This window comes from Oryctolagus cuniculus, chromosome 18, assembly GCF_051225735.1.
Source record: "Oryctolagus cuniculus isolate XC-2025 breed Fujian yellow rabbit chromosome 18, ASM5122573v1, whole genome shotgun sequence".
Taxonomy (NCBI): Eukaryota; Metazoa; Chordata; class Mammalia; order Lagomorpha; family Leporidae; genus Oryctolagus; species Oryctolagus cuniculus.
Genome location: NC_142884.1, coordinates 658,543 through 683,782, shown reverse-complemented (window position 1 = coordinate 683,782; position 25,240 = coordinate 658,543). Strand labels below are relative to the sequence as shown.

At 44.1% G+C, this 25,240-nt stretch overlaps 1 protein-coding gene across 4 annotated transcripts; it reads left to right on the top strand.

The window, feature by feature from the left end:
- Nucleotides 1–11,831: 11,831 nt before the first annotated feature.
- On the top strand, nucleotides 11,832–24,505 carry LOC100351453 (uncharacterized). Of its 4 annotated transcripts, none has more exons than XM_017337905.4 (4): nucleotides 11,832–12,121; nucleotides 12,271–12,309; nucleotides 12,826–12,967; nucleotides 21,283–24,505. In XM_017337905.4, the coding sequence occupies exons 1-4, from the start codon at nucleotides 12,089–12,091 to the stop codon at nucleotides 22,752–22,754; spliced, it is 1,686 nt and encodes a 561-aa protein (XP_017193394.2). In that variant the 5' UTR covers nucleotides 11,832–12,088; the 3' UTR covers nucleotides 22,755–24,505. The 4 variants fall into 4 exon arrangements, with proteins under 4 accessions (XP_017193394.2, XP_069919460.1, XP_069919459.1 ...); XM_070063359.2 differs by having other exon boundaries at nucleotides 11,843–11,981; nucleotides 12,841–12,967; XM_070063358.2 differs by having other exon boundaries at nucleotides 11,843–11,981.
- Nucleotides 24,506–25,240: the final 735 nt, after the last annotated feature.

The window sequence follows — 25,240 nt, the reverse complement described above, 5'->3', positions numbered from 1 at the left end:
GCTTTATTGTTGAAGTCAGCCAGCAAGGAGAAGGTGAAGCAAAGCTTAGCTCTCTCTCTCACCTGGGGTATGGGACAGGTTTATGGGATGGGGGAGAGGGCAGCCGCTGGGGAGTACTGGTGTGGCAAGTTCTGATTGGAGACCTTTAGCACAGGAACCAGGTCCTGGTCAGTGGCTTCCCCGTTTTCTGAGCCTTCAGGTTCCCGTCATGCTCTGGCCTGCTTGGTCCTGCTGGGGAGGAAACAATGGTCAAGACCTCCTCCTCTGCACCTGCGCTGTTGCATCTGTAGGCCAGAGGCCATCACCTGGCGAGTATCTTACCCACAATTAAACCTGCCTCCACGTGCTTCCAATCCACGTGATTGATGCTTTATCAGTGGGGATCTCTGGATTCGGCTAGAACCAGACAGAAAGAGTTTGCCTGCCAGTGTAATCATCCTGGAAACTGATTTTGAAAAGAGGAAAGTGCCAATCATTTTCTGCTGTGTTTTTCGTACAGACTGTATTATTTTTATTGTGTAAGCAAAGCACAATGATGGATGGTACTCATTTTGGAAGAATTTCCCTAAGTCAGGAGGTAACAGCATTAGAGGTCTCAGACCTAGGTTATGACCATCAGTGTCCACGGAATCCTTCATACTCGTGACCGCTGGGGATGTGGCAGCAAAGAGATACTCACCCCAAGAAAACAGTTCCTTTGAAATGTGCAAGGAAACTATTTGGAGATGGAGTCAAAAGCCTAAGGGTAAATTTCTAGCACTCATTCTAAAAAGAGAGATAAGTAACACATGGGGCATAGACAGTAAAAATTGGCAAAGTTCCCCAATAAAAAACACTGGGTGCAGTGCATACTTTGGGCTGGGAAAATGATGACTAATCCTAGACCAAATCTTCAGCATGAGAATTAGTCTTATTGAAGACTGAAATTTACATGAGAGGAGCCAACGCTGTGGCACAGCAGGTAAAAGCCCCATCCTGCAGTGCAGGCATCCCATATGGGCGCCGGCTCAAGTCCCAGCTGCTCCACTTCAAATCCAGCTCTCTGCTCTGGCCTGGGAAAGCGGTGGAAGGTGATCCAAGTTGGGGCCCCTGCACCCACATGGGAGACCTGGAACAAACTCCTGGCTCCTGGCTTCGGATCAGATCAGCGCTGGCCGTTGCAGCCATCTGGGGAGTAAACCAGCTGATGGAAGACCTCTCTCTACCTCTCTCTGTAACTCTCTCTTTCAAATAAATAAAATAAATCTCTCTAAAAAATTTCACGAGGGAAACTTCTGTAAGACAAAAGTTACCAACAACAAAATGAAAAAGAAACACAGTGGGAAGTTAAATGTATAGAAGTTAAAATAGAAGACCACAACACTTACCAGAAAATGGAAAAAAATTGTAAATTGAACAACAATTCTTACCAGAAAAAAATCATAAATCCAATCACTGCAATAGTTCAGACAGTGCTACCCAGATGAATGATGATTTTTTGAGTTTCAAATATAGCATATACATGTTTAACATTTGCTGAATTTTAATTGAAGGGTTATTTCTACTGAAAGTAATTTTGCATCCTCTATCTTGTGTGTGTGTGTATGTATAAAATAAATCAACAAATGTAAGTTACTATTTAAGTTCCTTAAGTGTCCATGATATGGAAAGATTTTGAAATCCATTTTGGTAGGAAAATATATATTATAATATCCTAAGTTATTTTCTCACATATTTTTGTGACAGTTGCATGTTTTAATTTGACAGGTAGAGTCATAGACAGTGAGAGAGAGAGAGAGAGAGAGAGACAACCTTAGTTGGTGCACCCCCCAAATGGCACTATGGCGCTGCACCGATCTGAAGCCAGAAGCCAGGTGCTTCTTCCTGGACTCCCACGCAGGTGCAGGGGCACTTGGGCCATCTTCTACTGCACTCCCAGGCCACAGCAGAGAGCTGGAGTGGGGGAGGGGCAACCGGGACAGAATCTGGCGCTCCGACCTGGACTAGAACCCGGCGCCCACATGGGATGCCGGCACCGCAGGCAGAGGATTAACCAAGTGAGCCACGGTGCCGGCCCCCACAGTTGCATTTAAAGTACTTCACTATGTGTGCCATACGTCCACTGTTTTAATTGTATTACGGCTGTGAGCAGCGACGAAAACTCCAGCCCATCTGAGCAACAGGACTCCCAGGTGAGCACAAGGTGCCGCCAGCAACTGCCCCCACCGTGCACGCACACCCGCCAGCGAGCTTCGTGAAGGGGATGTGGAGAGGAGGGAAGACAGCAAGTTGGTCAGGCAGAGGTGAGGTGTGAGAGGTCTTTCCCGAGGTTTGTGAATGCAGGAAGCATGGAAAGCCTCACCCTGTGAGGTTCTGTCACCCCAGGCGGAGGGGCGGGGTCGGGAGGGGAGGAGGGTGGCAGAGTGCGCATCTCAGCTTTGGGTTCCTCCGGACACGCTCCCATTTTTCATTGAAAGGCATCATTTTAAAAAGACCAGAGAAGGTTGAAAAGGCCGATTTACAGTCACCGGTGAGCAACCAAGGAGGGGGAGGGGAAGCCCAGGCATGATGTGGACCAGAAATTGTGACTTGAGTTACACAATGACGGGTAGTGCAGGGGTTTCAGGTTCCTTACAGAGCCAGGTGCATAACAGGAACCTGTGACTCTTACGTTGTGGTGAGTTTTATCACCCAGGCCTGTGAACACCCACAGGCATTCACAAGGCGAGGAAGGCGCACAATTTCCCTGACCCTTGGGCTTCTGTGGAGACACTGGGGTGACCTCAGTCAACACGTCTCACCTCCTGAGAAGGATCTACAGCTGCTCATGAAAAAGTCTCTGGCAGCAGCTCTAACGCTCGCTTCATTTTAGGTTTGATTAAACAAAAATATGCTGTAGGCGACTGAAGGAACTGAGTAGAAAGAAAACACAAGGCACTATCAAAATAGGTTTCAAGCCATGAGAATAATTAAATTTTGAGACCTTAAAGCTCTTGGTTGATCCCTTAAAAAATGTTTGAGCTTTATGAATAGTTAGCCACATATTTGTTGAAATAAGTTTTTTTTTTCTCCCATGACATAGCAGAGAGAATGAGACTTCCTTTACCCCAATGCATTTCAACATTCTTTTACTAAGGACAGAAATTTCAGGCATCGTTACAGACTCCATGTAGTCCAACATGTACTTCCTCACAACCATGACAGAAGAAAGCAAAAGCCAATGCACACACCAGCACCTGTCTCTCAGACACCAGGCACCTGCTCAGCAGCCTGGGCTCATCTCTGGCTCACTGCTCGGCCCACGTCTGCAGAGTGAAGCCTTGTGAGCAAGTGCTGTGACAGGCGGAGTGTTCAGGCAGGGAGGAGTGAGGCTGGCTTCAGCGTCAGCAGGAGTGAGGGGGAAAGAAGAGAGGTGTAGCGGCCCCTGTGCAGGGAAGGAGGCGGCAGTATGCCAAGGGATTACCAAAAGACATTGCTGACTTGATCAGTTTACAGCATATATATGTGACAATGCATTGCACTGTATGCTCTAAAGGGATACAAGTATTACATGTTCAAGAAAATTTTAAAAGTACAATAGGAAACATCTTTCCTGAATATATATGCATAAATATGAAGGGGTATCCAAAAATTCATAGAACATTCTATTACTAAAAAACTGCATGGATTTAAATAAGTTGCACCAAAATAAACTTCTAATTGCATTTCCCCATGAACTTTTTGAAGTACCCTCATATGGGCATGTATGTGTGTTCCTAGATTTATGTTCCAATCCCAGAAAAAGAGTTATTTTCTGTGATTCTTACTGGATTTTCTGAGGTGAAGGCCTTCTCAGAATACAACAGTCCTCTGAAACGAATCAGCACTTACCTGGCTGCCATCGCTGTCAGGACCACAGTGTGCAGGAGTGGAAAGAGGACCCTGGACCTGAGATAAGGGTGTGGGACTCCATGATCTCATCTTCTTGCTGGGAAGTGATTATCATTTCACCCAGCAGTGCGGTGACAGTGTCTGCATGGGGAATGGAAATTACCTGTGAAAAACATTTGTGAATTGTGCAGATCCATTAAAGATATTATTAATACAGGACGAGATGTCATAGACGGACAGGCGAGACCTCACGTTTGAAACAGGCAATAATCCCAGTGGAAGCTGAGTGGAGACACTGAGCCCTAGCAAGCAGGAGAGGAAGGTGAACACGTGTTCTGCTGGAGTTTTAATCACCTTGTTGGTTTTGGCTGCAGATAGGATTACTTTTATTCCTACGGGTTCTGAAACTGAATGTGTGCAGTATACGAATAAAATTAGGAAGAGCCGTCAGAGTGGGCCAAATAGATGGGAATATGACTGGGACACATCTATTCAGTACTTCAAGAACTATCTGTTTTATAAATTATGGTCAGGCACTTTTCTGAGTACCTGGGATATGACAGGACACAATACATTCAAACAGTTTTGCTTCCACGGACTTTCTACTCTGGTTGAGGGAAACAGAACGTAAGGGATACACCCAAATTAGAAAGTTATACATGATGATAACCATATGGGTTTTTAAAGAATCACTTTTAGCCTAATGGATTTGTGAAGATTCATTTATTTGTAAAGCAGAGAGAGAGAGAGAGAGAGAGAGAGAGAAACTTCCATCCACTGGCTCACTTCCCAAATACCTGCTACCAGCCAGACATCAACCAGGCCAGGCCAGGGTTAGGGGTCAGGGGTCAGTGGTCAGGAGTCAGGAGCTCTGTCTGGGTCTCCCCCAAGGGTGCAGAGTCCCAGATGCCTGCACCATCATCTGCTGCCACAGGAATATTGGCAGCAGCTGGGTCAGAAGCGGGGAGTAGCTGGGACTCCACCCCAGGCATCCTCTCCAGGACGCAGGCATCTCACGTGGCAACTTAAGCTTCCACAGCACAATGCCTGCCTACAGAAAAGAGCCAAGAGCAGAATTTGAGTTCAGGAAAACATAAGAATAGGGATGGTTACTAACCTGAACAGTTCAGTTGTTCGTGGTAGAGCTCATACTGATTCTATTTTAAAATGCTTTAATGAGATGAAGAAAAAAGATTGATACTTTCCCATCCATATGCATGCCTTTTTTCATACTGAATCGTCGTAATAGCCTATGCTCAAGGACATTCAGTGAAATTTCTTCTTTCACCATTGAACTTAGGGAAAATGTTTACATTATATTGTATGTATTGTAGCTTTTTTTGTAGAAACTTATTAGAAGTTCAAGGAGGATCCCTTCTATTTCTACTCTTAAAACTGTGAAGGGGCTGGCGCTGTGCCACAGCGGGTTAACGCCCTGGCCTGAAGTGCTGGGAACCCATATGGGCACCGGTTCCAGTCCCAGCTACTCTTCTTCTGATCCAGCTTTCTGTTCTGGCCTGGGAAAGCAGGAAAAGATGGCAAGTCCTTGGGCTGCACCGGTGTAGGAGACCCGGAGGAGGCTCCTGGCTCCTGGCTTCGGATCAGCACAGCTCCTGCTGTAATGGCCAACTGGGGAGTGAACCAGCAGATTGAAGACCTCTCTCTCTCTCTCTCTCTCTCTCTCTCTCTGACTCTCCTCACTCTGTGTAACTCTGACTTTCAAATAAATAAATAAATTTTTATTTTTTTTTGACAGGCAGAGTGGACAGTGAGAGAGAGAGAGAAAGGTCTTCTTTTGCCGTTGGTTCACCTTCCAATGGCCGTCGCGGCCAGCACGCCGCAGCCAGCGCACCGCGCTGATCCGATGGCAGGAGCCAGGTACTTATCCTGGTCTCTCATGGGGTGCAGGGCCCAAGTACTCCACTGCACTGCCTGGCCACAGCAGAGAGCTGGCCTGGAAGAGGGGCAACCAGGACAGAATCCGGTGCCCCGACTGGGACTAGAACCCTGTGTGCCGGTGCCACAAGGCAGAGGATTAGCCTAGTGAGCTGCAGTGCCAGCCATAAATCTTTTTAAAAAATGTGAAAAATAGATGCAATTGCATCAAATTGTTTTATTAATTTGGTTGATTATATGATAGATCTTATTTTCTAGGAAGTGAAGCACATCAATTTTCATATTTTGAAAATTTTATTTCAGATTTACAGAAAAATGCAGTAGAAACAATACACATGTCAATATTCAATTTAGCAATTTCTACTCTTTTTATCCATTTACTTTATCATTCTTTACCTTATTTTATTCACATATATATAAGACATATACACAAAACATAACTACATATAAACAATTTGAGTGGAGTTAGAAATGTAGCAGTGCATATTTAAAAGCATAATTCCTAACATAGAGATGTTTTCTTATTTAATCACAGTCCTACTATAAAGACCTGGAATTTCAATATTTGCACATTACTATTATTAAACAGCATATTATAATGCACTACCACAATCTGTCCCAACGGTACCCTTCAATATTTCCCTTGTGCAGATCCAAGGCGAATCACATATTACACTCAGTTTCCATGTCTCTTTAAATTCTTTAATAAATCAATCCCTAAGCCTTTCACAGAATTCCTTGAAATTGTCATTTTTTTAAAGATTGTGGGCCAATTTTTTTGTAAAACTTCCATGTTGCCAAAAGATTAAACTTTTGAATATTTCTCAGGGAAACCACAGGAGGGATACTCCATCTTCCTTGGGGCATTGTCTTTAGGTAGCACAGGATGCTCTAGTTTTTTCAGTACTGGGTATGTTAGTTTTGATTATTTTAATGTTGTCAGATGTCCTGTCTTCAAACCTACTGCTTTTCTTTTATAGTTATTGAACACTCAGGAGATATTCTAAGTTATGTAAATATATGGTCTTTTACTCACAGTTTTAGGAACCACGGATGATTTGCTAACTTGGTGTGTTCTTATTAGGTGACATTGCACTGTGGGGTAGACTTCCTATCCCCCATTATTCCGCCTTTCTTTTTTTTCTCGCTTTCACTCATGTATCCGTATCAACAAGGATTCACAGATTCTAAAACTTCTCATTGGGTTATAATCTGGAGTTCTGAAGTTGTCACTATTTACTCTGATACAACATCAGAATAAAGCCAATAAGTACTTCTTCAATCTGGTTTCCTTTGCCCACAGTCCTGTTACCATGTCAACATTGTTTCCTGGGAACTTCTTTCTGATACAACAAGGCACTCCAGAAACTTTTCCTTGGACAAGAATCAGCCGTTTTACAAACAAGTTTTGCTTCCTTTTGTTCCAAGCATTAGATGGGTTTAGGCTACTGGTATGCCAATGCTTCAAGGCCCTGTCAGAACACAGTGAAATCTGGTCATAAGTGATATCCATGCCATAATATTAGGCAAAGCCATCAACCAGACTCCAGTGTAAGTAACATTTGCATTCAGGGAAATGAACAAACTTTATTTATACTAGAAGAGATGGCAAATACTCTTTTCTTTTTAATGTAAAATTTAAAATGTAACCTACATGCTGCAAAAGATCTAGAAGAACTCCATGATTCCATGATGCCATACATTCCCACTTGTCCTTTTCCAGGAGATTTCCCCATAAAGTGACGACTACTGTTCTGCCAGCTGAAATCAGTTTTGGCTTTTGGCTTGTTCTATAAAGTCATAGGAAAGTATAATCTGTGTCCTTTGTAATCCCAGGATTCTAATTTTAGAAGTGATTGAGTGATGGCACCATGAAATTAACATCACTGAAAGCACTTGTTGCTGAGATTTGCAGAGAGCAGGGAGACAGCGCCACGCAGGAAGCATGAGACTTTGCTTAGGAGGCAGAAGCAGGAGGAGGGGAGGGCTGAACCAACATATTTATATGTGCTCTGGCAGGCTTTGGGTTGTAGGGATGGCCCCTTGTTGTCTGGTAATTGGTGCTGGCATGGCTGAGGTGCAGCAGAAATGCTGCTTTGATGTGCAAGATTTGGGTAAGGAGATGGGTGGGGTCACAGTCCTGGATCTGGGGTCTTCACATGAAAGGCAGACTCTAGGGAAGCTCCCAGCACTCCTTGGAATTAGTTAGCTGTGGTGGTCACCAGCTTTCTAAAATGCCAAACATCATCACATGCAGAAAAAAAAAAACATATCATCAGAGCTGTTTGATGTCTGGCTTTTCATACTCCTGATATTAATCAGGATGATGTGTCAATAAGTCATCCCTTTTACTGATTAGCAGGTTTCAACTTTCTATGTTTAGGTATTATTGAAAGGCAGAGTGATGGGGGAGGATAAGAGAGAGGGAGAGAGGGAGACAGACCGGTGTGACTTGAAGCATGTGGTGGAGCAACCATTATATAGCTAAGATGTTAACTCCCTAACAGCTGTCCTTAGATGAGCCATGTCTCATTGAGGCAACCGTCTTTTACCCAATCTTTCTCTAGTTGTCCTTCTCTCCCACTCTTTGTAGAACTGTGTATTATAAATTTCCCAAGGCTTGGATAGCTGTCATCACTAGGGAATGTGCTGTCTGTGTCTTGGCCACTTCCTTGAGGAAAGGAGTTTCAGTTGTTCTCTGGGACCCTCTCTCATCTATTCCCTACTCTAGTCACTAAAGGAGCTCTTTGGAGATGTTCAGGTCCATGATAAAAGTTCTTTCCCTGTAGTCCCGTAACACTTCACTGACCAAGTCAGAACTGTTCCTTCCATGTTGGTATTAACATTATCAAGATTTCAAGCCATATCTAAACAGCAGCACAGTGCTAAAGAAGACCATGTCAACAGCTCTTAGGTTAGCTTTCCAAGCTAGTGTAAATTGAATGGGTAGGGGGACAACAAGCCCAGTGGGTACAGCTTATTATTTATACTGATAGCCCAGTCACGCCAAGTCCCACATTACGTCACTGAACCAGAGGTTCCAGATAAAGGTGGAATGGGTGGTGGGTTGATCTACTGGGGTGGAACCACTGATAACCTAGAAAATCTTTTTTAAAGATTTTAAAATTTTCAGATTTAAAAATCTGAAAAGGAATATCTGACAGAAGCATCCTGAGGCAGAAGAGTGTTGGCTGATGCTTGGAAAGTAACTGTCCTCTCAAGGTGCTCAGGAGCAAGAACACATGCGTACTTCCCAAAAGACAAACAGGATCCATGCTCCAGAGTCTGCAGTGGGCCTTTCCCACGCGGAGACAAAGGACAAGTCACTAGTGATGGAAGTCCGATGACTCTGACACAGAGAGGTGATGAGGAGGGTCCTGCTGCAGACTGGAGGCGCTGTGGTACATGGGAGCAGCCTTCAGTGAGGCTCTGTGTACAGCAAGAGGCTGCAGACGACTCTCAGACGGTACCTGGACATATTGAATGGTGGCACACCAATGAGCACACCATCTCATCCACATGAACTCCATCTTAATGTTGAACTACATGAGGATTTACCTCTGGTAGATCTGTCTGTCCCACTTGTGAAAATAGAAGAAAAGTTTACTTCTGTTGTATCCCAGTTAAGTGTACTAATACAAGAGCTGCCATTGTCTGATCAATCTTTTTTGACAAAATAACTAAAGGGTTAGCTGAAGCAATCTGAGTAAGAATTAAGCCTGTGGGTCTACCTTTGAGCCCAATGACAGCATGATATTTGATAGAGACAACTGCGCAAAATGTGAATCCTCACTTAATGTAGAAGGAAGAGTTCATACACTTAATGGCTGTTCATTTCATAGGAAACTGAACTTAATTTGCTTAACTTTAACTATTATTTTTCACCCACAATCAAATCTCTGTTTTGCCTATTACAATACATAAAGCCCCAGGATGCCCACAGGTGTGTAACAGCAGCATCCCCTCCTGTGTCCAGGCTGCACCACATCACCTCATGCTGTTCTCAGAAAAGTGGATGTGAGAGTCGAAAAGCCTGCTCAGACAGGTAGATCTTGAATTACACCATGGAAACCTAGTGCTGTGTGTTGGACTGTGAAGGAGGTTTAGGTAAAATGTACATGAGTGCCTGAGCTAGGCTCAACAGACCAGAACAAACCACGATGGAATTATTCTGCTGTTTCTCATTCCTGCTGAAGCTATCTTACAAAAATAGACTATTCTATGCCCAACAGAGTGGCATTCTATTTCAAGATGGGAAGCTGGGGACCAGCACTGCAACACAAGGAGTGAAGACACCGCTGCAGTGCCAGCATCCCATATGAGCACCAGTTCGAATCTCAGCTGCTCCACTTCCAATCTAGCTCTCTGCTGTGGCCTGGGAAAACAGATGGCCCAGGTCCTTGGGCCCCTGCACCCACATCGGATTGGCTCAGCTCCGGCCATAGCAGCCATCTGGGGAGTAAACCAGCAGAAGGAAGACCTCTCTCTGCCTCTGCCTCCACCTCTAACTCCATCTTTCAAATAAATAAATCTTTTTTAAAAAGCAATTGGATTTTTTAAATGAATTTGTTGAAATGTTAAACTTCCAAATTGGTTAAAACTTAGTTGTTTAATATTTTAAATAAATGATACACTGATACAATTGCTTTCTCAACACCATCTATAATTCTTTTTTTTTTTTTTTTTACAGGCAGAGTGGACAGTAAGAGAGAGAGACAGAGAGAAAGGTCTTCCTTTTGCCGTTGGTTCACCCTCCAGTGGCCGCCGCAGCTGGCGCATCGCGCTGATCCGAAGGCAGGAGCCAGGTGCTTCTCCTGGTCTCCCATGCGGGTGCAGGGCCCAAGGACTTGGGCCATCCTCCACTGCACTCCCTGGCCACAGCAGAGAGCTGGACTGGAAGAGGGGCAACCGGGACAGAATCCGGCGCCCCGACTGGGACTAGAACCCGGTGTGCCGGCGCTGCTAGGCGGAGGATTAGCCTCTATAATTCTTTACTTTTCTTCCTGATATACTTTATCAATATCAATTAGTTTTGCTTGAAAATGCATCGCTAGTACATACATATAATCATACATTTTCTGTTTATTCAAAGATGCCCTATTTATTTTCTGCCTTCAATTAATTTTCATATTTTTAGATATAAAGCAGTCCTTATCTTGTTTCCTGCCCATGATCATAACTTCTAAGTCATAATTTTTCTTTATCAACACAAAATCTTTGACAACTCAATAAGAGTAAAATATAGAGCTAACATGAAGAGAATTTTCTGTTTCATGAATATGTTATTGTAATGCTCCTTAAGAAGTGACATTTAATACTATTTTTATCCGCTAAAAAGGTCCATGTATGTTAGGAAAATGAGCATGCAAGTACAAAGCTCAGGGCTGATGTGGAAGCACTGTCTTGTGTTCGGCTTCTGGACTGCCCAGTACGTCCTCTGTCTCCTCCCTGACAGAACTGACTTGCACACTTCAGGCCGCCCGCATTTGGGGAACAATTACTTATTGTTCTGCTTCCATCTCCCGTAAGATGTCCACCAGGGTCGGCTTCTGCGAGTCCGAATCCAGGTTTAAATAGTGACGTGCACAGTCAGGCTCGGTTAAGACCCCCCAGAAATCCTACTGAGACCCTTTTTAAAAACCGCAACGGCGCGGTGGCTCAATAGGCTAATCCTCCCCCTGTGGCGCCGGCACCCCGGGTTCTAGTCCTTGTCAGGGTGCCGGATTCTGTCCCGGTTGCCTCTCTTTCAGGCCAGCTCTCTGCTGTGGCCCGGGAGTGCAGTGGAGGATGGCCCAAGTGCTTGGGCTCTGCACCTGCATGGGAGACCAGGAGAAGCACCTGGCTCCTGCCTTGGGATCAGCGCAGCGCGCTGGCCCCAGCGGCCATTGGAGGGTGAACCAACGGTAAAGGAAGACCTTTCTCTCTGTCTCTCTCTCTCTCTCTCTCTCACTGTCCACTCTGCCTGTCAAAAAAAAAAAAAAAAAAAAAAGAGAGAGCCTCCCCAGGGAGGACTGGACAGCTCTGGGGCCTGCCCCAGCTACTTCGGGCGAAGACCGGCAGTCCCTGCATCCAATGAAAATCAGAGGTTCCGTGCGGACGTAGGCGCTGGGGCGGGCCTTCCGGCGTCTTCGTGGCGTCACTGGGCTCCCCCGCCCCGCCCTGCGAGGTCCGCTCTCAGCGGTTTACGCCTGTACCCCGCGTCGGGAAGGAAGTGACGGACAGAGAGGGCGCTAGAGGTGAGTCGGAGCGCGGGACCCCGCCGCCTGACGGGCCGTCCGGGGACAGCCGAGCGCATTCTGCCCCGGTCGCCGACGGCTGCAGCCCCGCTGACCCGGAGAGTCCGATGGCGGCCGCCGCGCTGTGGGAAGTGGCTGAGGTAAATCTGTGTTCTCAGGGCCGCCGGGGCGCTCCTGGTGGGGGTCCCTGTTCCTGACAGCCGGCGTGAAGGGGGTGGGAGAGCTGACAGGTGGAGGGGCGGCCACGGAGCGCCTGTGTGGTCACACCCTCGGTGGTCTCTTCCCACAGCTTCCCATGGCTGCCGAAGTGCTTTCGGAACCTCCACGGGTGAGTGAAGGTCGCCCCATCTCCCCCTGCTCCTGACCTTCCGTCTTCTCTGGATTTGTGGTGTTTGGGACTCGCATTCCCAAGCTCAGAGTTCGGGGTCCAGGACAGGAGTTACGTAGGCAGCTTTCCATTTGGGGGCCACCAGTGGACAGCCGTGGGTACTTAGCAGAGGTACTTAGACCAGTCCGTGGGACTCCTTGAGGAGGAGGCTGCGTTCAGGGAACTGTAGGTCTCCTTTCTCGTCAGTGGGAACGAACTCGTGTGGTGGAAAGGCAGGAGGCGGGCAGCGGGCGTTGGGGTCAGAGAGACGTCATCTCACCCAGGGGTTGACAGGTTTCAGCAGCTTGCAGTAGAAAATAGGAGCCCAGTGACTGTTGGGAACATGAGGCAGGCACCAGTGGCGGAAGGGTCTGGTATCTGAGTTAGGGAGCTTGGAAGGAGAATAAACGTGGGGGTGGGTATGTGGGGACAGGAATTATGGGTCTTCCCTAGGGAAACTGTTCTTCATTCCTGCAGTCCCTGTCGTGCCAGGGCAGTGTGACCTTTGAAGATGTGGCTGTGCACTTCTCCTGGGAGGAGTGGGATCTCCTGGATGAGGCTCAGAGACGCCTATACCTGGATGTGATGCTGGAGAACTTCGCTCTTACATCCGCCCTGGGTAAGACCCTCATAACCTACTCTGTGCTTTGGACTCGGCTCTGCTTCTTCTCCTTTTCCTCAAAAGTAGCTCTGTCCTTTTGGTCATGGTCCTGTTTGGCCCATGCATACTGCTTCCTTCCCAGTTCCCTGGATAGGTGCATTTTGCTTACATCCTTCCCCTTAGTACCCCAATACCTGTTCCCCAAAAGCCTCATGGGTAAGATCGGGATCAGTCATCTTTCAGTAAGTCTAATAGGTCACACCTAGCTTGCCTTGCCCCTGTGTGCTGACTGTGTGGGTCCAAGGCACCCAAGTTTTGCTCCCTTCCTATATCTGCCATTTGTTCATTCCTGAAAGGTAGTCATTGACATTGTCACTTCTTACACAAACTGTTTTGCAAGAATCTCCTCCAAGTTTTTCTTCATTTCTTTTAAATTGTGGTTAAATATTCATAACATAAAACTTACCATTTTAGCAATTTTTATGAAATTGGTCAGTGGCATTTAGTATATTTACCTTGTTATGCAAACATCACTACCATCCTTCCGTAGAATTTTTTTCATCTTGCAAAACTAAAACTCTGTACCCATTAAACAATCATTGTTCTCATCCCTTGGCAGCCAACATTCTTTCTCTCTGTCTCTGATTTTAACTACTCTAAGTACCTCATGTGAGTGCAATTAATTGTATGGGATTTGTTCTTTTCTGTCTGGTTTATTTCATTTACCATAATTTTTTTTGGGGGGGTAAGATTTTATTTATTTATTTGAGAGGCAGAGCTACAGACAGAAAGGACTCTCTCTCTCTCACTATCCACTCTGCCTGTCCAAAAAAAAAAAGAAAGAAAGAAAGGTCTTCCATCTGATGGTTCACTCCCTAAATGACTACAATGGCCAGATCTATGCCAAGCTGAGCCAGGAGCTTCTTCCCATTCTCCCATGTGAGTGCAGGGGCCCAAGCACAAGGGCCATCTTCCACTGCTTTCCCAGGGCATCAGCAGAGAGCTGGATCAGAAGAGCAGCTGGGACTCGAACCTGTGCCCATATGGGATGCCAGCACCACAGGCAGAGCTTAGCCCACTATGCCACAAAGCCAGCCCCGTACTTAGCATAATTTCTAAAAGGTTCATACATGTTATAGCATGTGTTAGAATTTCGTTCCTTTTTAAGGCAGATTAATACTCCATTGTATGTATTTACCACATTTTGTTTATCTACTCATCCATCAGTGGGCACATGGGATATTTTTACCTTTTTGCTTTTGTGGATAAATAAATCTACTGTAAATGCAGAAGTACAAATATCTTTGCATGTCCTTGCTTTCAGTTCTTTTGAGTATACCAGAAGTGGAATTGCTAGATCATATGGAAATTCTATTCATTTATTTGCTTTTCAATTTTTTATTTGAAAGGCCAATAGAGAGCGAGCTTCCATCCACTGATTCAATTCCCAAATGCCCACAACAGCCAGGACTGGGCCAGGCCAAAGCCAGGAGCAGGGTACACCATCCATGTCTCTTACTGGGGTGGCAGGAACTCACATACTTGAGCTGTCATCTGCTGCCTTCTAGGGTACTTATTAGCAGGAACCTGGATCAGAACCAGAGTAGCCGGGACTCACACAGGAACCCTGATACGGGATGAAGGCATCCCAAGCAGTGACTTAACTGCTGAGCCAAATGCCCCTATTTTTAATTTTTCGAGGAATTACTGTACTGTTTTTCATGATAACTGCACCACTGTATGTTGCTATTAGCAGTATACAAATTAGTCCCTCCATAACTTTACCAACACTTATTATTTTCTAATGTTAACTGTCCAGATGGATGTGAGATGATCTCACTGTAGTTGTGATTTCCATGCTGATTAGTTCTGTTGAGCATTTTTTTTTACTATGCTAATTGGCCATTTTTATATCTCTTTTGGAGAAATGTTTATTCAAGTCCTTTGACTTTTTTTTTCTTTTTAAGATTTTATTTATTTTATTTGAGAGTTAGAGTTACAGACAGAGAGGGAGAGACAGAGAGAAAGGTCTTCCTTCTGATGGATCACTTCCCAAATGGCTGCAATGGCCAGAACTGTGCCAATCCAAAGCCAGGAGCCAGGAACTTCTTCCTAGTCTCTCACATGGGTGCAAGGGCCCAAGGACTTGGGCCATGCTCTTCTGCTTTCCCAGGCCATAGCAGAGAGGTGGATTGAAAGAAGAGCAGCTGGGACTAGAACCGGCACTCATATGGGATGCCAGAGCCACAGGCAGAGGATTAAACCACTGTACCACAGCGCCGGCCCTGTCCTTTGACTTTTTAAAGTAGGTTGTTTAAAATTATTGGATTTTATATGAGAAAGGTGATTTTTTTTTGACAGAGTGGACAGTGAGAGAGACAGAGAGAAAGGTCTTCCTTTTGCCATTGGTTCACCCTCCAATGGCCGCCACAGCCTGCACGCTGCGGCCGGCGCACTGCGCTGATCCAATGGCAGGAGCCAGGTACTTATCCTGGTCTCCCATGGGGTGCAGGGCCCAAGTACTTGGGCCATCCTCCACTGCACTCCCTGGCCACAGCAGAGAGCTGGCCTGGAAGAGGGGCAGCCGGGACAGAATCCGGCACCCCGACCAGGACTAGCACCCAGTGTGCCAGCCCCGCAAGGCGGAGGATTAGCCTAGTGAGCCGCGGCGCCAGCCGAGAAAGGTGATTTATTTTAATAATTTGATATATTCAGCTACATTCATGTATGTGATATGTTCTGGATCAGATACATAATTTCCAAATGTTTTCTCCCATTCTGTGGGTTGCCCTTTTACTGTGTTGTCATGTCCAAGAAATCACAAGAAATTTCATTATGTTTTCTTCTGGAATTTTTTTTAATAAAGATTTATTTATTAAGGCTGAATAACAGAGAAAGAGAGAGAGAAGCAGAGAGAGGTCTTCCACGTTCACTCCCCCAGAATGGCCGCAATGGCCAAGGCTGGGCCAAATAAAGCCAGGAGCCATCGGCTGGCGCCGCGGCTTACTAGGCTAATCCTCTGCCTATGGCGCTGGCACCCCGGATTCTAGTCCCAGTTGGGGCACCGCATTCTGTCCCGGGGTCTCCTCTTCCAGTCCAGCTCTCTGCTGTGGCCTGGGAGTGCAGTGGAGGATGGCCCAGGTCCTTGGGCCCTGCACCCGCATGGGAGACCAGGAGGAAGCACCTGGCTCCTGGCTTTGGATCGGCGCAGCGCACCAGCCGCAACACGCCGGCCATAGCGGCCACTTCGGGGGTGAACCAACGGAAAAAAGAAGACCTTTCTCTCTGTCTCTCTCACTGTCTAACTCTGCCTGTCAAAAAAAAAAAAAACAGGAACCTGAAGCTTCTTCTGAGTTGGGGCAGAGGCCCAAGCACTTGGGTCATCCACCACTGCTTTCCCAGGCACAGTAGCAGGGAGCTGGGTTGGAAGTGGAGTAGTTAGGACTCAAACCTGCACCCATGTGGGCAGCCAGCACTGCAAGTAGGGCTTACCCACTATGCCACAACACAGGCCCCTTTTCTGGGAGTTTGATAGTTTTGACTGTTACATTTAGATATCTGATCCAGCCTGGATTAAGCTTTGTATATGGCATAAGCTAAGGGTGTAACTTCATTCAAAGCATGTGGATATCCAGTGTTCTTAACATCATGTGTTGAAAAGTCTCTCCTTTCCCTTAATGAATTGGCTTGGCCCCGTGTTGAAAATCATTTGACCAGATGTTTGAGAGTTTAATGCTGGGCTTTGTGTTCTATTCCATTTATCTACATATCCATCTTTATATTAGTACCACTCTGTTTTAATTACCATAGACTTGCTGTTAAGTTTGGAAAGTATGAATTCTTTAACTTTGATCTTATGCAAAATTGTTGTAACTGTCCAGGGTCCCTTTATGAATTTTAGGATGGATGTTCAATTTCTGCAAAAGAAAATCATTGGGATTTTTGATAGCTGTTGCATTCAATCTGTAGATCACTTGGGTGGCACACACATCTTAATAATATGAGTCCTCCAATCCATGATCATATGATGTATTTTCATTCATTATTAATCTTTAGATCCTTTTAGCAGTATTTAGTCATTTTTAGTGAACAAGTCTTTTACTACTGTTATAAACAGAATTTTTTTCATAGTTTCCTTTTCATAGTGCTTATTATTAATGTATAGAAATTCAACTTATTTTTGCATGTCTTATTTCTACCCATTTCCTGAATTTGTTTATTATAAGTGTTTTTTTTTTTTTAAGATTTGTTTATTTGTTTGAAAGTCAGAGTTACACACAGAGAGGAGAGGCAGAGAGAGATAGAGGTCTTTTATCTGATGGTTTACTCCCCAATTGGCCGCAACGGCCGGAGCTGTGCCCATCCAAAACCAGAAGCCAGGAACTTCTTCCAGGTCTCCCACGTGGGTGCAAGGGCCCAAGGACTTGGGCCATCTTCTACTTCTTTCCCAGGCCAAAGCAGAGAGCTGGATGGGAAGAGGAGCAGCTAGGACTAGAACCGGCACCCATATGGGATAATGGCACTTCAGGCCAGGGCATTAACCCACTGCGCCACAGCGCCAGCCCCTAACATATGAAAAAAACAGTTTTATTTTGGTGGAATCTTTAGGGTTTTCTATTTATAACAGCTAAACAAACAATTTTACTTATTTCTCCATTCAGATCCCATTTTTTTTCTTTCTCTTATCTAATTGCTATGATTAGAACTTCCACTGTTATGTTGAATAAAATGGTAAAAGCAAATGTCCTTTTCTTGTTCCTGATCTTGCACAAAAAGCATTCAGTTTCTCACCATTGAGTATAATTTTAGCCTTGGATTTTTTTTGTATAAGGCTTTTGTTATTGAAGGTAATTTCTCAAAAATTAAAAGTAATTTCTCTCTATTCCCAGTTTAAGTGTTTTACTCATGAAAAGGTGTTGAATTTTGGCTAATGTTTTTTGTACACCATTGAAATGATCATATGCTTTTTGCCATATGTTGGCCTATTTTTATATGTTAAACCATCCTTGCATTACAAGAATAAATTCTAGTTGCTCATGGTGTGTAATCCTTTTGATATACTGCAGAATTTTGTTTGATAATATTTAGTTGATTATTTTTGCATCAGTAACCATCAAGAATATTGGTCTCTGGTTTTCTTGTAGTGTCTTTGGAATGCTGAACTTGTAGAAAATATTTGGAAGTGTTCACTTAAGAATTTGGGGAAAGAATTTGAAAAGGATATGTGGTCTTTGTTAAATGGTTGGTAGAATACATCATTGAAGCCATCAGGTCTAGGACTTTTTTTGTTGCTGATTTTTTATTGCAAATTTTGTCACCTTACAAGTTAGTATCTATTCAGGCTTTTTATTTCTTTGTGATTAGGTCTTGCTGGGTTTTGTGTACCTAGGAATTTGTCCATTCATACTGGTTACTCAGTTTGTTGGCCTACAGTTATTTTAGTCTTACTACCCTTGTTATTTCTCTAGAATGATCCCACTCTCAATTTTTTATTTTAGTAATTTGGTCTTTTATCTTGTTCTTAGTCAAACTAGATAAAGGCCTGTACATTTTAATAACTCTTTCAAGGTTATTAAACATTTTTCATCTTGGCTTTAATCTTTTTTTTCTGCTAAATTTGTCTTTAACTTGTTCTTTTTGTAGTTCCTTAAGTTGTAAAGGTAGACTGTTGAGTCTGGATTTTTTTTTTTTTTTTTTTTTTTTTTTTTTTAGTATCTTTAATTTGTTCTTTTTAAGTAGGTAAAGATAGTCTGTTGAATCAAGATCTTTCTTCTTTTTTAATGTTTATGTTTATAGAATAAATTTTCCCTTTTCTGCTTTTGCTGTATTCTGAGAGTTTTGGTTTGTGTGTTTTCATTTTCATTCTTCTCTGTGATTTCTAATTTACTCCATTGTGTGTTTTAGACTGCATTGTTTAATTTTTAAAGTTACAAATCTTCCAATTTTCCTTGTTATTAATTACCAGCTTCATCCTATTGTTGTCAGAGAAGATACATTGTATGAAGTCTCTCTTTTTAAATATAATAAGGCTTGAGACCAGTGTTAGAGCATAGTGGGTTAAGCCACTGCCTGTAACACCAGCGTTCCATATGGGTACTGGTTCATGTTGTGGCTGCTCCACTTCCCATCCAGCTCCCTGTTAGTGTGCCTGGGAAGGTAACAGAAGTTGACCCAAGTACTTGGGACCCTGTGACCCACATGAAGACCCATTTGGGCTTCAGCTTGATCAGCCCAGGCCATTGCAACCATTTGGGAGTGAGCCAGCAGATAGAAGATCTCTCTCTCTCTCCTTTTCTCTCTGTAACTCTGCCTTTCAAATAAATAAATATTTTTTAAAAATAAAAATATAGTGAGGCATCATTTATGGCATAAAGTATGATCTATCCAGGAGACTGTCTCAGGTGCACTGAAAGAAATATATTGTTGTTGTATAGAATGTTCTCTATATATTTGTTATAACTAGTTTATTGTGTCTTCTAGGTCCTCTGTTTTGTTATCTTCTCTCTGGTTGTTCTATCCCTTATTAAAAATGGAGTATTAATATCTCCAATTATTGAGGAACTCTGTTTCTCTCTTCAGTTCTGTCAGTTTTTGTTCCATGTGTTTAGTGCATAAGTGTTTATAATGGTTATCTTCTTGCTTTGTTGAGCCTTTTATTGATATAGGATATCTTCTTTATCTTTGTGACCTTTTCTGGTTTAAAGTTTCTAATGTAGCAATTCCTACCCTCTTAGGGTTACTATTTCCATGGACTATCATGTCATTTTCAACTTATTTGTGTGTTTTGATATAAAATGAATCTCTTAAAGACAGCATATAGTTAGATCATGGTTTTATTGCCCATTTTGCCAGTCTTTGTTTTTTGCTTGGGGAATTTAATGCATTTAAGAGTAATAACTGGGCCGGCGCCACAGCTCACTAGGCTAATCCTCCGCCTTGCGGCGCTGGCACACCAGGTTCTAGTCCCGGTTGGGGCGCTGGATTCTGTCCCGGCTGCCCCTCTTCCAGGCCAGCTCTCTGCTGTGGCAAGGGAGTACAGTGGAGGATGGCCCAAGTGCTTGGGCCCTGCACCCCATGGGAGACCAGGATAAGTACCTGGCTCCTGCCATTGGATCAGCGCAGTGCGCCGGCCGCAGCGTGCAGGCTGTGGCGGCCATTGGAGGGTGAACCAACGGCAAAGGAAGACCTTTCTCTCTGTCTCTCTCTCTCACTGTCCACTCTGCCTGTCAAAAAAAATTAAAATTAAAATAAAAAAAAGGAGTAGTAACTGATGAAGAGGGACTGATTTATTATATCACTAGTTCTTTTGTGTTCAGCTGGTATTTTTAGTGAAACTTGCATTTCTTGTTATTTCCTTTATGTATTTTCTGTATATTTTTAGTAGTTACCATGGGATTACATTGAACATCCTAAAGTTACAGTACTCTAACTTGAATATATACCAAGTTTAACTTCCTTAATTTTCCTTTGCTCTGTTGTGTGCTGAGGTGTTCTGGGCTAGTGTTAGCTGCTCATGTGTCTCATCTTTCCCATAGAATTTACATTACTCTGTTCCCATAGTTACTCATTTGGGCTAGGAGAAGAGTCTCCTTCAGAGATTGTTATTGACCTCAGTCTAATCAAGGTGGAGTCTGAGAGGGCCTGGCCTAGGGAAATAGGGAGGACATGGCATAGGGAAATAGGGAGGACATGGCATCAAGACTATGGTTCAGATTATACTAGGAACCTGTCCAGCTTAACCTATGTTTTGGTGCCATTGCCAGTGACAGTGACACCTCATTTCTACCTTCTCATCTCCATTGTTGACATTTACCAACTTAGTTGTTTCTACTACTTAGCATTTTTATTTTTGCTTTCAGCCTAGAGCTAATTCCCACCTGCCTGGCTCTTTATCTCACCTGTTCCTCACTGTTCCCTTTGTGTGTTTTTAATTTCTTGTGTTCTGAAGGGCACATATGTCCTTTAATCATCCCTGAACACCATTTACTATTCCAGTCAGATTTTCCATGCCCTGGATATATACTTCATAGCATCACGTCACCAGCAGATCAGATATGCTGCTAAGTCATTGACAGGAATGAATTACAGAACATGCCTCATTCCTTGTATCAAACCTTATTCTTGTGTTTTGTTCCTGACAAGGCTTACTCTATGCTGTGACCCCAGGGGCCCAGTAATGCATGGTGGTTGCTTCCTCCACCTGACGCCAACTTGCTTTTCCTGAAAACAATCCCCTGGACTGGTTCTTTGCTATGTGAGATATAAATCCGTGATTGTTTCATCTCCTCTCGTTAAGGGAAACATGTCCTTCACCGTTACCTCTTTATTTTCAGGTTGTTGCCTTGGAGTGGAGCATGAAGAGGCACTTTCTGAACAGAGCATTTCTTTAGGACTATCACAGGTCAGGACTCCCAAAGAAGGTTCATCTTTCCAAAATGCCTATCCCTGTGATATATGTGGCCTGGTCCTGAGAGACATTTTGCACTCAGCTGAACACCAGGGAACACATCATGAGCAGAAACCATACACACATGGGGAACAATTCTCCTTCACTGCAAACCTTCAACCACACAAGGAACAAAACACTAGGAAGGTATCCTTCAGAAACTTTGTAGACAGAGCCTCATTCATAAATAGTGGTATAGTCCATGTGTTAGGGAAGCCTTTTACCTGCAAAGAGGTTAGGGAGGGCCTTCTGGCCAGCATGGGATTTCTACAACAGGCCACTGACACAGGGGAGAGACCAGGTAACAGTAACAAGTGTAGGGCTTCCTTTCTCAGTGGGAAAGGTTATCACAACTGGGGAGGATGCAAGAAAGCCCTTAGCCACATAGACACACTTGTTCAGGACCAGAAAGTCCTCACTAGAGAAGGGATTTTTGAGTGTGGCAAGTGTGGGAAAGCCTGCACACGAAGATGTAATCTCATTCAGCACCAGAAAGTCCACAGTGAAGATAGGCCTTATGAATGCAATGAGTGTGGAAAATTCTTTACCTACTACTCCAGCTTCATTATACATCAAAGAGTTCACACTGGAGAAAGGCCTTTCAAGTGCAATGAATGTGGGAAATCCTTCAGCCAGATCTACAGCCTCAATAGCCACAGGAAAGTTCACACTGGAGAAAGGCCTTATGAGTGTGGTGAATGTGGGAAATCCTTTAGTCAAAGATCCAACCTCATTCAACATCAGAGAGTTCACACTGGAGAAAGGCCTTATGAGTGTAGTGAATGTGGAAAATCTTTCAGCCAGAACTTCAGCCTCATTTACCACCAGAGAGTTCACACTGGAGAAAGGCCCCACGAGTGCGGTGAATGTGGGAAATCTTTTAGCAGAAGTTCTAGCCTCATTCACCACCGGAGACTTCACACTGGAGAAAGGCCATATGAATGTAGTAAATGTGGAAAATCTTTTAAACAAAGCTCCAGCTTCAGTTCACATCGGAAAGTTCACACAGGAGAAAGACCTTATGTGTGTGAGGAATGTGGAAAATCCTTTAGCCATAGTTCCAACCTTAAGAACCACCACAGAGTTCACACTGGAGAAAGACCTATTGAGTGCAGTGAATGTGGAAAAACATTTAGCTGCAAATCTAACCTCATTAAACACCTAAGGGTTCACACTGGTGAAAGGCCCTATGAGTGCAGTGAATGTGGGAAATCCTTTAGCCAAAGTTCTAGCCTTATTCAACACCGCAGAATTCATACAGGGAGAAGGCCTTATCAGTGCAGTGAATGTGGGAAATCTTTTGGCAGCAAATCTGTCCTCATTCAACACAAGAGAGTTCACACTGCAGAAAAGCCTTAGCTGTACAGGGAGTATGCAGTTTCTTTTTAGTTTCATTACACTGGAGAAGAACACTTGTGAGTGAGCCATGTACTTGAATTAAAGCCCCAATAACTGAAGATACACACTGAGAAGATTCTCTTTAAGTTCCAGGTATGTGGAATCTTTAAGGAGTTATATTACACTTTCTAACCTGCCCAGGGTCCTTGCCACTTTACAGTTCTGAGACAGAAACCATTTCACTTCTGCCACCTGCCAGACCCACACAATACACATTAGTCACCACCCAACAGGTTCAGGGATGCCAACCTCTGGGTTTACTCATTTGCTGGAGGAAATCGTGAGTGGTGTGAGACTTCAGGGGCTCCTCATTCCCTTGTCAAAAGGGCATGGACTTGACCCAGTTTTGTAACAGAGATCCTGGTAAGAGTTTTTGGCTGTTTGTGAAGGACTGCCTTTTTCAGAGACTTGTTGTAGTCTTGATGCTTGTCATAGATATTTTTTCCCCCAGTCTCCAAGTTACCAACATGGAAACCGCCTTACTCACATTAGTTTTTTATCATAAAGTCTTTATTGTTTAAGCTCTTTTTAATCCTGGAGGCTCCATTTACTATATGAGGTCACTTTAAAATGACTGGGCCATGCCAGCATTATGGACTACCACAGGGTGGGAGGTGGGATGGGAGGGAATCACAATTTGTATATCTGAGACAACCATATGCCACAGGATATAGCTCCTTTCAGACTTGTCTTGATTTGAACTGGTCTCCAAGACTCCTAAGAAAAACTACAGGGTTTTATGGTCTTAATTTCTGGATTGACACACCAGAATTTTTGTGGGCTCGGGGGACACCTGAGGAGGTAGGATAACCTCCAGTGCTTCTGGGAACAGTCTGAATTGTTTTGTTTACAGGGATAGTAATCTCTAGCACTGTTGAAGGCATTTTCTACTTCAGGTCCTGCAAAGGAGCTGAGTGTCCTAATTAACATAATTCAGTAGGCTAGCATCACTAAGATTACGGAGACCAGAAGGAAAAATAATTGGCTCAGAAACACAGGATTAATGGGAAGTAGAGAAACCAACAGCAAACTAGCTGGAATGTACTCCTTATAAATGTTTTAGTGATTTTCTGAATCTGTGTGTACATTCTCAGGACCTTCAGGTACTTGTATCTTTTGTAGCTGAGATCACTATCAGGAAAAAAAAAAAAAAGAGCTAAGTTTTATGTGTAACAGCAGCCGTAGCTACAGAAGGCAAAACAGGTGTAGAGAGAAGGGCACTCCCTTAGTCCAGGTGGCTTTGTGACCTAGACGTCATTTTGTGTGGAAACAAACAATATTTGCTGCTACTGAGACAAGGTTGACACTTCAACATCATCAGGAAACATGAATATAGGGTTACCAAACCTGGTAATAAACTATCAAATTATAATGAACATACCAGTCACCACTAACTTATCTCATGCTCTGCTAACCACCCACCCTTGGCCCTCCCAGCAACCAATGATTTACTTTCCCTTATAATAGGGTAGTGTATATACTCTAGAATTTAATATGATTTGATTCCCAGAATGTTTATTTTTTATTTTCTGGTATCTTTCATGATACATAATTATCTTGAAATTTTTCAATGATGTTTCTATGATCTTATTTATTGCTGAGTACTATTTTCTATGGATACACCATTTCTTAATTCATTCATCTGTTTATGGGCACTTAGCTTATTTTTGGGTTTTGATTGTTTCAAATAAAGCTGCTACAAATGTGTGTAATTCTTTATATGTATGTTATTTTACTTGGGTTAACTCAAAGTACAATGCCAGAGGCAAGAGATATGTTAATATTAACTTATTAAGAAGCTGTGCAAGGGGCTGGCACTATGGTGTAGGGGATAAAGCTGCTTCCTGTAGCACGAGCATCAGTTTGTCTCCTGGCTGCTCCACTTCCAGTCCAGCTCTCTGCTAATGCACCTGGGAAAGTAGCAGAAGATGGTCCAAGTGCTTGGGCCCCTGCTACACATGTGGGTGACCCAGATGAAGCTCCAGGCTCCTGGCTTCAGTTTGGCCCAGCCCAGCCCAGCCCTGGCCATTTGGGGAGTGAGCAAGCAGATGGGAAATACCTCTCTCTGTCTCTCCCCCTCTTTCTGTAACCGCCTTTCAGATAAATAAATCTAGAAAGAGAGAGATGGAGAGAAAGAAGAAGAGAAAGAAAGGAGAGAGTTCCGAAAGAGCCAGAGATTGGGGTCAGGCCCCTGCTTTTCCAGACTTAACTGTGGTCTCAGGTTGGGGTTGGGCTGGGTGACTGGATCTGGCCCCGGTCCCTGGTCCCACATGTGTTTACACGTTAACCTGCCTAACTGCTGTTCTGGGCTATGCCCATAGCCATGTTTATGTGACTTGGTGTAGGCTGGGTGTGGGTGGAGGCAGCTGAGGAGCTGGGCCAGGGCAGGCTCGGGAAGCAGATTTTCTCCCTTGCCCCTGGCCCAGTGGAAACTAAGCACTGTGCTA